A 15,451-nucleotide genomic window follows, 5' to 3' on the forward strand; every position below is an offset into this window, starting at 1 on the left:
GCTAGAGGCAGCCGCTGGTCGGTGCCATCCAGGACCAGGTTCCTTCTGTCTCTCCTCTCTGCTGTCCTCAGCTCTGGCTGATTCCCCCTGTGGTCACAAGTTGACCTCCGCAGGCAATTTGGGTTACAAGCTTCCTTGTTCAAGTCAGCAGAAACAGAGAGAAGCTCTTGTTCATCCATGCCTTACCTTTTCTGCCCTGCCTTCTGTATCCTACCTTTGTGTCTGCTCCCCGACCATGACAGTTGCAAGGGAACTGATGGGCTCAGTCCACTGTTTCCCAGACTTCCCTTACGGCAAGAATTACCTACAGCTCTTGCTGAAAATAGAGCTCCTGGCCCCTCTGCTGGAGATTGTAATTCAGTGGGTCTAGGAAGGGGCCTGGGAATTCGAATTTTTAACAAGTGCCTGGAGCGACTGTTGTCGTTAGGGAGGTTTGGGATTCACTGTAGTGGGATGGATGTTGGTGAGTTAAACACTGTCCGCCACAGAGCTGAGAGCTTTGTTGGCTCTGGTTTCCCAACTAGTACACAGAACTTGGCTAGCATTTATTTATTTATTTTTAAACTGAATGTATTTTTACATAAGTTAAATGTGTTGGCTCTTCACATTTTGCCATTTATGCCATTTATAGGTCGCTTTTCTCAAACACAATTTAATGAGGACTAGGGGCAAAAATCACTTTGTAACAGTATTTCTAAGTAAAAGAGTCGTTTATGTGGGAAAAGTCCCTGTAAGTCAGAACATTTACAAGTGAAAACCTCAACTTGAGTGATTTGAATGATGTCAAATCTGAATGTAGGTCAGATCTCACATCATCAACAGTGGGACCACTGTCAAGAAACTCAGGTAATTGATGACTGGAGTTGGCAGTAGTGAAATTCCTTTTGTAACTTAACTAAGTAAGAGTTGGAATTTCCTATAGTTTTTTTTTTTTTTTTCCAGAAAAAAATATTATCATAAAGTTGTTACCTGCCTTTAGAAAAAAATTCAAACGGTCTGGTCAGAGACCTCAAAAGAAAGTTTCTACTTTTGAATATGTAGAGTTTTCTTAAAAATGTGTATGTAAATGATGATCTTGATTTCTGTATTAAGGACCTGAAATAACCACTGCTTTCCCTTCAATAATCACCAGGGCCGCAGCTTTGGAGCAGTTCAAGTCTCTGGGTGCTGAGCCCTTAGAGGTGGCCTTGAAGGAATCTGGTGAGGGACAAGGAGGATATGCAAAGGAGATGTCCAAAGAGTTCATTGAGGCCGAAATGAAGCTCTTTGCTCAGCAGTGCAAGGAGGTGGATATCCTTATCAGCACAGCACTTATTCCAGGTGTGTCATTACATTAGTGGTTATCGATAAAGCAGTTTTACTAATGAGACTTCAAAATGAGGGTGAATAATTGTTTAACGTTTGCATTTCTTTAAGTAAAGATTGATTTCCTTTCTAGAGAATGAGAAAGCACATGAAAGGCAGAAAAGACAAAATCACTGTGGCCCCTGCACAAAAACAGTTATTAATAATTTGTATATTTTCTTCCAGTCTTTTTTCCTGTGTATTTTTATCTGTTCATAGATCATATTCTGTGTACAGTATTATATTTGTAAGCAGTTTGCTTTGTTTACACCCTTGATAATTGTTTTTTAATTTATTTCTGTTCTCTTTGTTAAGTACTACATTTCTATTGTAGGACATCCAAACAGCACTGAAAAATATGAAGGAAAAAAGTACAGATTGGAAGTTCTACCAGAGTGACCATTATTAATATATATTTTTAAAAACTTGTTTATTATTTTTAAAATTTTATTTATTTATTTACTTATCTTTGGCTGTGTTGGGTCTTCCTTGCTGTGCGTGGGCTTTCTCTAGCTGCGGCGAGCCGGGGCTACTCTTCGTTGTGGTACGCGGGCTTCTCATTGCGGTGGCTTCTCTTATTGCGGAACACGGGCTCTAGGCGCGCAGGCTTCAGTAGTTGTGACTTGTGGGCTCCAGAGCACGGGCTCAGTAGTTGTGGCACACGGGCTTAGTTGCTCCACAGCATGTGGGATCTTCCCGGACCAGGGCTCGAACCCGTGTCCCCTGCATTGGCAGGCGGATTCTTAACCACTGCACCACCAGGGAAGTCCCATTATTAATATTTTGATGATCATTTTTTTATACATGAGAAGGAGAGGGGGACTTTGTGTGTGTGTATATATATTTACGGAATTTCCCGTATATGTTTTTTACTAAAGGTTATGATACTTTGTTACTTTGTAATTACTTCCTTTGACTTGTTTGGTCTTTGCAATCAAATCGTGAGCTCTTTGATGTCAGGAATTACTTTTTAGTCCTTTATAACATGCTCTTCTGAAGAATAGATGCTTGATGTCAAACCAGCCAGCATTTATTAATCAGTAATAAACAGTAAACAGTAGCTTGATCTAGCAAGACTTGGGAGTGAAGAAACTCTCTACCTTTTGTATTTCTATCTCCTCTCCTGTCCTTTGCTTCTGTTATTGAATAATGACTACCATGCTGACTCTAATTGTTTTACCTTTCTAAAAGAAAGTGCACCAGATAATGAGAACTTACAGGGTTCAGGTTACTTGTGTTCGATCCTCCTAAAGGAGCCTTGCTTTCTCTAGGGGACCGTGGAAAATTAGGAGAAGCTGCTTTGTCATGAGGTTCTGGGAAAGGAGAAGTTCTCTTCTGGCACCCCCTTCCCCCAATCTGGCTAATATACACCCAAGGGCAGGAAGCTGATTGGCAGCATATCTGTGAGCTTGTGGGGGAAAACATGCCTCTCAGGCTCTTCTTTCTGTCCTCTGTTTACCCACATGATACCCAATAGGTGAGCTCTTCTCTCCAGACATCCCCATCCCACCGGGGCTGGCTAGATGAAGCAGACAGTGGGAGAGTGACATGGGCTCAGCCCATAGAAGAATCTGTGTGTGTGTGGAAATGAGGCTGGGGTTGGTTACTGGAGGTGTGCAGATCAGACAAGGCAGGGGCCACAGGTGGTGTTTGTGAAATCTGCCAGCGACAGTAGGACTCATGAACAGGTGGTGGCAGGAGAGCACTTCGGGATTCATCCTTTCCTTTTGTGGCGGTGGCTTCTGGCTCAGCTGTTGCAGGTGGCTTTCAAGGAAGGATGGGGTGGCTTTTGCTGTAGCCACCATTTGACCTTTGAAAGGTAGTTGCCTGTTGGGGAGATGAGTTGGGAACTGACTGTATATAACAAGTGGCCAGCAGAGGGTGCTAAAGCATTTACTCATGCAGTAAATGATGAAGCCCTGAAGCTAGTAGTTTTAAATCATTCTCTTTATAAAGAACTGAGTAGATCCACAGACATAGAAAACAAACTTAGGGTTACCAAAGGGGAAAAGGGTAGAGGGATAAATTAGGAGTTTAGGATTAACATATACACACTACTGTGTATAAAATAGATAACCAGCAAGGACTTACTGTATAGCACAGGGAACTCTACTCAGTATTTTGTAATAACCTATAAGGGAAAAAGTCTGAAAAAGAATATCTATATCTATATATCTATATATAAAAACTGAATCACTTTGCTCTACACCTGAAACTAACACAACATTGTAAATCAACTAAACTTCAATAAAAAAATAAAATAATAAGAAAAAGAAAAAATAAAGTATATGTCACTAGGTTAAAAAAAGAACTGAGTATACTTTGGATATAGTATGTAGAATTATTATTGATGGTAAATCTTTAAGTTATAGAACTCAAGACTTCTTCTATAAAACGCATATGGACTTTTAGGACCTACCCCCCATAGTATCTTTTTTTTTTTTTTTTTGAACAAAAAAAGGGCATGTGAACAGTTGACTAAACTTTAACCTCTTATTTTTTATAAGTAGTTTACAGTAAGTGTATGTACCTTAGCAGCAGTTCAAATTATATGATAGTGTTAAAGAGGACTTGTTGCAGAAGTTTTACGAGTCTGTTCTGAGCCTTTCCCGTTTTCAGCCTTTTCTGAAGCCATCTGGTCAAAGCACTTTAAACTTGCACAAAGTCCCTGACCAGTGGATTGACCCAGAGTTCACACTCACAAGGCTGGTCTGAAAAGCACCTTTCTGTTACTTTTTTGGTAAGCCCCCCCAAAGAGAAAAGCTAATTTGAACATAATAAGGAAGAAGATGATCTTTCTAAAGATCTTTCATATCCCTAGGGGACTGAAACCTGAAAACCTGTGAGCATTAAAAAAAAAAAAAGATTGAAAAGATTATATGAAGGTACACATGCCCTTTGAAAAACAGTGTCCTTGGCATTGTACCCTTACTGGTGTTTGTCCTGAGCCTTTGCATGGGTCACCTGATGGTGTGTCTTGCTCCTGAACGACTCCTGGAGCAGAAGTTGTTCTAAAGTTTTCCTTGAGTGGATCCAAAGGGGATTAAGTTAAATGTCAGAAGTTCTCCAAGTTGCGCTTCCTTAGACCGAGATCCTCGTGGCTATACTGAAGACCTGGCGTGGATAAGAACACTGAGAGAGGAACACGGGCAATGAGCTCACTTCAGGTAGCAATCCTGTGCAGTTGGTAAATTTTCATTCCTCCTGGGCACACGTCAATCAGTGGGCTTGGACACACAAAAACGTTGTACTTATGAGGATCGTAGGTAAAATGAGAGGTTTCTGTAGCTAGCTACTTATTATGCTGCCTGGTATCTTGTACCATTGTCTAGACCCCCTCAATTGGGTTGGGCGATGGATGCAGGGCTAGCATTTCACTTAGTGCAGGTAACTTCAAGAGAGGGCCTAGCGGACAGTCTCATTTTGTGGTGCTGTGCCCACGAGGGAAAGCTCCCAACCTTCCTCGCCAGCTGCGTGATCTTTCGGGTTACCACCTACAAGTTCGGCAGCCCCCCTCTCTGATAACGTTCAGGCTGTGCTCATAATCTTTTCCAGTAAACCTTTTGAGACACAGGAGATTTTGTCAGCATTCGTATTGTTCTGAAACCCTTTTAGAGAGACTTTTCATAGACTTGGAATGTTTAATCAGGAAGAAACTGAATCAGGTTGAAAATCTGATTCGTAAATTAGGGATTATAGCGGTGGGGTGAGGAGAATCACAGTGGTTTAGCAGTGACTGTGTGTTAGGCAAATTTTGCCTAAATTCCTGTGAGAATTAGGAGTACTGTGGGGCACACGCTAAATCTACCCTGACGGAGACAACTTTCTCCATTTAGAACCTTTCCTGATGACGCCTAATTAAAAATCATAAGCATCATAGGGTCATCTGTCTTTCCTGCTCTCCCCTTCCCCACCTCAGGTCCTGCCCTCATTTCGTAATTGAACCATAGCTACTGGAAAGCCTGGGGTTTTGTTTAGTAATGACAGTAACTTGGACCACTCAAGTTCCCAGCATCATTAGGTAAAGTCATCTAAAGTCCTCAGGATTGGACCACCTCCCCTCCCTCCCCACCCCACCCTTACCTGTGCTCTAAATTTTGCACCCTTTGGTAAGGTATTTCTTGCCTTTCAGTTTCTAGTCCTGATTGAGCTTTTGGACCTCATGTGAAACTCATTTCTTGCTCTCTGGGCCCGATTTCAGTCACGCTCGCTGCTATTATCTCCACAAGGAGGCCAAGGACTTTCAGGCCTTGCACATATTGTTCCTTCTCTTTGGAATGCTGTCCCTGCCCTTCCCTGCCTTTTTTTTTTTTTTAAAACATCTTTATTGGAGTATAATTGCTTTACAATGGTGTGTTAGTTTCTGCTTTATAACAAAGTGAATCAGTTATACATATACATATGTTCCCATATCTCTTCCCTCTTGCGTCTCCCTCCCTCCCACCCCCCCATCCCACCCCTCTAGGTGGTCACAAAGCACTGAGCTGATCTCCCTGTGCTATTTGCCTGCTTCCCACTAGCTATCTATTTTACATTTACTTATAGTATATATAAGTCCATGCCACTCTCTCACTTCGTCCCAGCTTACCCTTCCCCCTCCTCGTGTCCTCAAGTCCATTCTCTAGTAGGTCTGTGTCTTTATTCCCTGCCTTTTGAAGTTCTACTGAGCTCAGCAGTTTCTCCAGAGTTCCTGCCGTCTCCTGCTCCGTAGTAAACACTCTTTTTTCTGCATTCATAGCATCTGCCCGTGCCTCAAATTCCAGTAGTTCTCAGTCTCACTGCCCTTTAGTTGCCCTGGCTCATCTCTGCCACGAGGGTGCTTACCAGGGAGCCTTGTGTACAGCTGTGGCTCAGCAGATGTTCCTGAGCTCATGTGGGGTCCTTCCTTAGTTCTCGGTTGGTACAATCCCTTTTATTTTTCTGGTGCTATCCAAGGAAAGAAAGAACACTCTTGGATAGGAATACTGCAGAGGCTAATTTAAGACTGGGAAGCTAGCTTTCTTAAATTTTCAAAAGTAGGACACTTGCCACGTTTGCAGTTTGAGGTGTTGAGCTAGGCCTATCAGGAGATAGAATTAGGAAGTAGTGGGAAGGTCTGTTCAGGAGTTAGAAAGTGTCCTATCAGCCAGGAGGGAAGATATTCATTGCTTGATTATAAATTATGATCCCTTAGGCCATATATCCTTGGACCTCTTTTTAGGTATGAACCAGATTAGGGTAACAGTCCTTTTAATTTTTATCTATATCAGATAGGCTCTGTAGTATACACCCATCAGAGGAGCTTTGTGGCAATTTTGCATGACTCTGGAGAATTGGGAGAGGGTGTTTTTCCTTGATATACAAGGGCCTTACACATATGAGACCAAACCTGAGGGATCTCACAGTCTCCTGGAAAATCAACATTGGTTCTCCATTGGATGCTGCCTGTCTCTTTGAAGCCATCTTTCATATGGAGTAGAAATATAGTACAAAAGAGTAACTTTCCATAGTAATTTTCACACTTGTTCTTTTAGGCAAGAGAATAATTGATACAGCAGTATACTCTTTGTTTGTGAAATTCCACAAAGATAATATTGTTTTGATGACTACACAAGATCTTTCCCTAAAGTAAAGCTTTATTTTTCAGATTGTTCTTTTCGTTCTGTAAACATTGTGGTCTTATAGGACAGTGATAGATCAGGGATTTTCAACTATTTTTGAATTATTTAACTTTCTTTTACTGACTAATCTGATTCATCTACCATCCTCTCCTCCTTTAAATGCATTGTATGATTGTATGGAATTTTGTAATATTTCTTGTACAGAGTTTCATTTGTTTTGTGAATTTTGAAGGACAGAGAAAAATACTTAAATGTTGCAACATCAAGGATTGGTAACCACAGGCTGTCTATACACCTCTTGGTAGCTTTCAACAGAGACAGGGCAACTTGTCATCAAGAGGAAGATGCCAAAACTGTGGAGTTTTCCATCGTCATTTATCAATCTTGACTATTTAGAGTGTGTTTGAGCACACTTAGTGAGTGACTGGGCCAAATTTAACAAATGTCCTGGTAGGAAGATTTATGGCACAGAATTATCTTCTGGTTTGGTCTGCTATTTCTCCCAAAGTATGTTGCAAGATTGGAAAGCACTGTGCTTCCCTCCGTGGCAGTCCCTGAGTTGAAAAGGATTGGGAGGCTGAGGCTGTCCTGTCTCTGGTGAAACAGCACCCGATAGATAGAGTTACAGCTACAACCAGCACTTTCCACCATGGGCATTTCTGTTCTTCCTTATTTCCACTTTCTCTATACTTTCTTATGTCTCAGTATTAGTTAGGATGGTCTAGCTGCTAAAACAAATTCACCCAAAAGCTCAGACATTATAGAAATTTACTTCTTGCTCAGTTAGCAGTAATAGGTGGTTGACACATGGGAGGGCAGCTCTCCTTCAGGTGGTCCTCTGGGGATTCAGGTACAGCAATGTTGTCATCGTTATGAGGCTGTGAAGGTCACTCAGGGCACTGTCTCTGTTCCAGCCGGCTAGAAGCAAAGGGCCATGGAGGAGTATGCATGGGATGCCCAGAAGTGGCACACACCACCCCTGCTCACATTTCTTTTGCTAAAGACCTAGTCACGTGGCCAAACCTAACTATGAAGGAGGCTGGGAATTGTTGTCTAACTGTGCCCCCAGGAATAAGAGAACATTGTATTAGTTTGCTAAGGGTGCCGTAACAAAATCTCACAGACTGGGGAGCTTAAACGACAGTTATTTTCTCACAGTCTGGAGCCTAGAAGTCCAAGATCAAGGTGTTGGCAGGTTTGGTTTCTTTTGAGGCTTCTCTCCTGGGCTTGTAGAGGGCCTCTTCTTGCTGTGTCCTCACATGGTCTTGGTGTCTTTTTTGTGTCCACATTTTCTCTTGTTTTAAGGATACCAGTCAGATTGGATTAGGGCCCACCCTGATGGCCTCATTTAATGTAATCATCTCTTTAAAGACTCTATCTCCAAATATAGTCGTATTCTGAGTTACCGGGGGTTAGAGTTTCAACATGTGAATTTTTCTGGGGACACAATTCAGCCCATAACAAATGTGGATTTTGGTGAGGAGCTAAAAGCTTCTTTCCTCTTCCCCAGTTTTTAATTTTATCTGCTTATGTTTAATCCATTCATTGGCAATCAGATCATGGATTTAGAACCAGATAGAGTAGATTCCAATTCCAGTTCCACTGCTTGACAGCTGTGGCTCTCCGAACCTCAGATTCCTCATTGCTGAAAAGGAAGTAAACCTTTTTATCTTGCAGAGTTGTTTTGAGGACTACATGAAGAAAAAAGCCCAGTGTAGGGCCTGGCACATAGATCATTAGCATAATCGCCTTTCTTCCATTGGTGATGCCTGGCCTTGCAAATGGTATCCAGACTGAAAAGCTTATTGACTGTTGCAATAGAAAGTCCAGACATTCTTGAGCATTACGTGGCGTGTCAAAGATGTTCTCTGAAATCATCAGGCTTATGGACATACTCATGAAGTTACAAAAGCATTGCCATTAGATGGCAATCTAGCATGGATTTCACTGTGGAAAACCATGGCTTAACTTGCTTTTTATCTGACTTTTCTGAAGATATCCATTTCATTAAGGTTTTTTTGTCAATCTCATTCTGACCTAAGTTTTTTTTTTTTTTTAATTTTATTTACTTATTTTTGGCTACGTTGGGTCTTCGTTGCTGTGCACGGACTTTCTCAAGTTGTGGTGAGCAGGGGCTACTCTTCGTTGCGGTGCACGTGTTCTCATTGTCGTGGCTTCTCTTGTGGCAGAGCACAGGCTCTAGGCGTGTGGGCTTCAGTAGTTGTGGCACGTGGGCTCAGTAGCTGTGGCTCGCGGGCTCTAGAGTGCAGGCTCAGTCGTTGTGGCGCACGGGCTTAGTTGCTCCGTGGCATGTGGGATCTTCCTGGACCAGGGATCGAACCCGTGTCTCCTGCATTGGCAGGCGGATTCTTTTTTTTTTTTTTTTTTTAAATCTGAGAATTGGGTCCCAGACTTAATTAGTATGTTGCAGAGCAGTTTTAAATTTATTTATTTATTTATTTTTGTCTGTGTTGGGTCTTCGTTTCTGTGCAAGGGCTTTCTCTAGTTGTGGCAAGCGGGGGCCACTCTTCATCGCGGTGCGTGGGCCTCTCACTATCGCGGCCTCTCTTGTTGCGGAGCACAGGCTCCAGACGCGCAGGCTCAGTAATCGTGGCTCACGGGCCTAGTTGCTCCGCGGCATGTGGGATCTTCCCAGACCCGGGCTCGAACTCTGTCCCCTTTATTGGCAGGCAGATTCTCAACCGCTGCGCCACCAGGGAAGCCCCCGGCAGGAGGATTCTTAACCACTGCACCACCAGGGAAGTCCCCTGACCTAAGTTTTCTGACATAGAAAATGAGATAAACGGCATTATTTCTCTTTTAAAAAATAACCTCCTAATTATTTTATAAACAAATGTATAATAAATATTCATTAATTTTTTAGGGATTGGTAGCTAATGTACATCTAAACATGTATTGGAGGGAAGACAAAGAATGTTATAATTTATATAAGAATATTATTTAATGTATTATATATAATATATAATATTTATTATATAATATATATGTTTCCTTTCTATGCTACCATTTAGGTTTGGTAGGTTGTTTTCCTTCTTTTGAGAATTCCCATAGCTTATGAAGCCATGGTAAAGCCTTGACTGATTTTGATTTTTATCTATACAGAATTTTGCAGCTATGACAGGTCAATTATTGAGGTAATCCTCAAAAAATTTTTATAAATGTGTTCTTTAATTATTAGGTAAAGGCTTGTTTTCAGGTTTCTTCTTTAAATAGATCTTTAAGGATTTCTCTTATCTGCTAAAACATGCTGTTGACTAATCATATTTCCTATGTATTACATTTAGAAATATCTCAAGGCATCCAATTTGTAACAGTCAAGTTTTTGCCACCTGGCTTTCTCTCTGGTTCCTTATACAAATAATTAATTAGGCAGAGAAAATTTTCATCTAGTTCCAGGAATAGAACTCACAGATAAAGCTTGACTGGTTGAGCTTGGGTCAGAATCTCTTTATGTTCATGAACAAAGCTATCTGTAGCCTCTCTAGTGATAACAGAGATGGAGGGATTGTATCCGTGTGTTGCTCTGTGCACCACAGGGCTGGCAGAATCAGAGACTTATTAGATCAGTGGGTCAAATGTTCAGCAGTTTTTTGCCACATCCAATCTATTACATAACCAATTATCTTTTGTTTTTCATATGTATACATATATGTATAAAAAGCCTTTTGTCCTTATCTGTAACATTTTTATAGTTTAAGACTCAATATTTTGGACTTCCCTGGTGGCGCAATTGTTAAGAATCCGCCTGCCAACGCAGGGGACACAGGTTCGAGCCCTGATCTGGGAAGATCCCACATGCCGTGGAGCAACTAAGCCCGTGTGCTACAACTACTGAGCCTGTGCTCTAGAGCCCGCGAGCCACAACTACTGAGCCCACATGCCACAACTACTGAAGCCCGTGCACCTAGAGCCCGTGCTCCACAACAAGAGAAGCCACCGCAATGAGAAGCCCGTGCACCGCAACGAAGAGTAGCCCCCGCTCACCGCAACTAGAGAAAGCCCGCGTGCAGCAAACAAGACCCAACACAACCATAAAGAAAGAAAGAAGGAAAGAAGTAGACTATCATAAAGAATAGGAATGTGTTAAAAAAAAAAAAGACTCAATATTTTAACCCCATCTATGATTTTGTAATTCCAAAAGAGCCTTTGGTGTGTATCGATTAGGGTGCCTTTGGCTGCCAGAAGCAGAAATTCCAACACAGTCTGCCTTAAACAAGAAAGGAGATTTGCTGGGTTGCGTAGCTGAAGGAAGCTAGTTATAACTGGATAGGTGTGCGTCGGGACTCTGCTGTGCTGCTTTGTCCTCTTTTAGCTTCGCCCTCTCTGAGTTGGTTTCATCGTCAGGAGCAGAGGCAGGCCTCCACTGTGCGCAGCACACAACCAGAGGGCAAGGCAAGCCGTTCTGATGGCTCCCTCTTGAAGAGCAAGGGAACTTCTTTTTCACAGGCCCTTAGCACACTTTCCCTCATTCTTATTGGCCTTGACTGGGTTACATCCCCACTTGTGAACCAATCCATGTAGGCAGGGCAATGAGATGCCCCTCAGCTTACACCTGGATTTCTGAACTGGTCTTCAGTAGGTGCTGAGATTACTCTTAGGCCAGCCAGGCCTGCCTCTGGAGTAGTTTCAGGTCATTTCTCCTGAAGCTCATGGACTGTGTGGAGAAAATGGAAATCAGAGTAGTGACAAGAGGATGCTGGATAAACACTAGTGCTCAGTATAAAATTGTATGCTTAGAATGACATTTCTTAATGTATAAATACTAAAGTTCAGAACATTTTTACATGCTCTGTTTTGCATGTAGTCAATATATAGTATTGTGTTGCATTAAAAATTATCCTTTTATTTATAGTACTTGTTCATGAGATATCTATTTTGGTTTGCAGACATATATTCTATAATTTATATTATTAATCTCTTTACTACTATACTGTTAAATATACCATGTTCTTGTTAAAGCAGAAAGTTTTTCTTTTTGCTTTGTTTTTATAAATTTATTTATTTATTTATTTATTTTTGGCTGCGTTGGGTCTTCGTTGCTGCGCGCGGGCTTTCTCTAGTTGTGGCGAGTGGGGGCTACTCTGCATTGAGGTGAACGTGCTTCTCATTGCGGTGGCTTCTCTTGTTGCGGAGCACGGGCTCTAGGTGCACGGGCTTCAGTAGTTGTGGCATGTGGGCTCAGTAGTTGTGGCTCGCGGGCTCTAGAGCACAGGCTCAGTAGTTGTAGCGCACGGGCTTAGTTGCTCCGTGGCACGTGGGATCTTCCCGGACCAGGGCTCGAACCCGTGTCCCCTGAATTGGCAGGAGGATTCTTAGCCACTGTGCCACCAGGGAAGCCCAGAAAGTTTTTCTTGAGCCTGCTTAATTTGATGCCTTACAGGCCAGGAAGTTAGGAATTTCCCCATCTGATTAAATGCAATTGAATAATTCCAGTAAATAATGCTAAATGCTCTTTGGAATTATTATAAAATTTTGTGGTAAGCGTTTTTCATCTTGGTGTCTTGTTGTCCTTAATATTTTTAGTGGTTTCCTATTTTTCTTTATTTCCTTCTTCCTTCCTTCCTTTCTTTCTGTTTTTTTTTTTTTGTGTGTGTGTGTGTGATTAAAGTTGTTTGTGAGGGCTTGAATCTTTTTCCAGTAAGATAGAATCTGAGAATTTCTTGATTTCAGATGATCATGTTAGGCCTGATTTATTCAGAGAGGTATAATATATTGCAAAACTTTCCAGTAAATCTTTAGCTGTTGAGATTTAGTCTAAGCCAAATCTCTCTTTTTTAATTTACTGTTGTAGAGAGGCCAGTGGTATATTCTTTTGCCGCATAGTGATAAGTTGTTAAAGCTATTTTTAGAAAACTAATTTTTTTTCTAGAAATTTTTGAATTTACTACTTTAAGAACTGCATCTTAGTATTCGTTTAATGAGAAAACATGAGTATGAAAAGATACGATGAATTCAATCACATTTCAGAATAACTTTGTGTGAATCACAGCCATACATACATACGTCTAGAAACAGTGCACATGCGTGAGGCATTTTTTTCTGTCTATTGTCAGTTCTCGGTGCACACAGAGATTCAAGGTTGCCTTACACTAATCTATGGCACCTCTACTCACCCCAAATAATGGCCATCCCAAGGCATCCAATTGGGAAACTCTATAATTAAAACTTTTAGATGAGTGCTATAAGTATCTCAGCTATTCTCCTAATAAAAATGTTCACTACTCTTTGAATGCAACCTCTTTCAGTCCTAAATTATTAGACCTTAGAGCTGTAAGTAAATCTTTCCTTCCCCATCTAGCCTGCACATGGTAGGCACGAAGTTATTACTTGAATCAATGAATGGATGAATACTTGAATGATGACTGTGAGTGAATGATGTCCTACCATTGTCTTGGCAAAAGTATGGAAATAAACTCCCAACAGGGAGGGAACTGAGTAACCTTACCAGGAACTTAATGTCCATGAACCATAAGGAACCAAGAAATATTTCATGAAGCTGAACATCTTTCACCCCCAGTTTGTATTGTGCCAGGAAATATATTAAAATTTTTTTTTTCTCCTTGTTAATTTTTTCAATCATAGTGATTTTTGGGGGAGGGTGGTTTGAAGAGATGTAACAGTCTTGGTCTTTTTGTATATCTCATCTTTTGCAGATAAATGATAAAATTAACAGAAATGAGCAGTCAAAAGGGGAAAGCCCAATTGTGCCTCTAAAAAAATACCTCTTATCTGCCTTCTTTTATTAACTCTTCTGCTTTCTACAGTCCTGTCTTGAAACACCTGATATGCTCATTTGATCTTTTATCCTTGTGTCTAGGATCTGCCCAGGGCTGTCACTGGGGTAATTATGGGACATCTCTATATGGGACATCTCTAATTAAACATTGGATATATTCTTTTCTATGTTATATATTATAAAAAAATCTGTGCACATCTTCCTGTCTGTTATCCATCCTTAGTTATGTTTCTGTCTCCCTGTATAAGTGTTTGGATTCACTCTTTGAAAGGCTGTCCTAACTGTATAGCTTCCCTTGCTGTAGCAGGGAGGGCAGAGGATTTTGAGTTCAGTGTTTTCAATTGGTAAGTTAACAGACTGGTTAAGGGCATTTCTAAGTTATTTTAATTCTTCTAGTGCAACTCTTTAATCTCTGTCCTCAGCTTAAAGGGGGAAACTTTAAAACTTTATGCTTTATCTGTTTATTTTTATAAAAATAGTATCTGACTTTTGTTGGAAATGCAGTAAAGTACAAAGTAGAAAACAAAGATCATTTGTGATGCTTCTACTCAGTGAAAAATACTCTTAACATTTTACCATTTTCTTTCAGCCTTTTTTCCATGCATTTTTATCATGTTAGATGAAGATAAAATATCTTTCTTACTTTATCCACTTAATATTATTATATCATAAGTTTTCTCCCTTAACATAATAAGTCATTAAGAACTCTTCACAAATATATTTTAATGGTTTTGTGGAATTTTCTTGTTTGAATGTACTGTATTTTATTTAACTGTTCTCCCAAAGTTAGCCTTTTCATTTATTTCCAGTTTTTGTCAATTAAAAATAATGTTCTAACATTTTTTTTCTGCTTTATTCTTGTGTCTGTATTTTCATTTATTTCCCCAGGATTAATCAAACCTTAGAAGTAGAATTACTGGATGAATGAATATCAATATTTTTGGCCTGTTGATACACACTTGATCTACTATGCTTTGCTGAAAGATTATACAGTTCATAATTTCATTAGCAGGTTTTCCAGCTAATTGTTTCATTTCAGCAGTATTTGGATTTTGTTGACTCTTTCAGTTTGAGGGCAAAAATGTTTCTCACCCTTTGTACTCACATTTCTTTCAGTCTTACTGAGGGTGAACTTTTTTCATTTGGTTGTTACCATTCTCTTTGAGTTGGCCATTTGTATTTGCTGTTCATTTATCAATTAGTATCTTAGTGTTTTGTTTTTATTTAAATTTCTGTGAGCTTTTTATTATATTAATTTTTTGTCATGTTTATGTTTTTTTTGAGGATAGTAATACATACCTTTTTCATATTTAAGTCTATTGACGTTTTCCTTTGTAATTTTTCCCATTGCTGTAAATTTAGGAAGTACTTTTCAATCCAAAGACAGGAGAGATATTCACCAAGGTTTTCCTTTTTTTCTTTTCTTTATGGGTTGATTCTTTTCTTTTATAATTAATTCGGACCTATAGAGTTCAGAGTTTAGTTTGAAGTAAGATATTAGGTTTGGGTAGTTTTTTTCCCCCAAAACCTAACTAATCATCTTATTGCTTTGGTTCCTTCCATTTTGTGATGCCACACTTACCTTACATTTTTATCATAGTAGGCCATCAGGGTAAGATAGTATTTTGAAATTTCCTTCTCAGTCTTTCCCTCCCTTGACCTAATCTTTTGAGGATTTGCTCATTTGGAACTTTTATGTGCTACTCTGCTCCTCTTTTGGCTCCCTTTCTTCCCCTCTTCTGTTTTTAAT

At 40.3% G+C, this 15,451-nt stretch overlaps 1 protein-coding gene across 4 annotated transcripts in view; it reads left to right on the top strand.

Moving 5' to 3' along the window:
* NNT (nicotinamide nucleotide transhydrogenase) overlaps positions 1–15,451 on the top strand; it is a 96,378-nt gene that overhangs the window by 30,978 nt on the left and 49,949 nt on the right. For all 4 annotated transcript variants that reach the window (XM_068535313.1, XM_068535314.1, XM_068535315.1 and 1 more), the window contains one exon: positions 1,133–1,320. In XM_068535313.1, coding sequence (XP_068391414.1) covers positions 1,133–1,320 — 188 coding nt within the window. The remainder of the gene's footprint in view (positions 1–1,132; positions 1,321–15,451) is intronic.

Source organism: Eschrichtius robustus, chromosome 2 (genome assembly GCF_028021215.1).
Source record: "Eschrichtius robustus isolate mEscRob2 chromosome 2, mEscRob2.pri, whole genome shotgun sequence".
NCBI lineage: Eukaryota > Metazoa > Chordata > Mammalia > Artiodactyla > Eschrichtiidae > Eschrichtius > Eschrichtius robustus.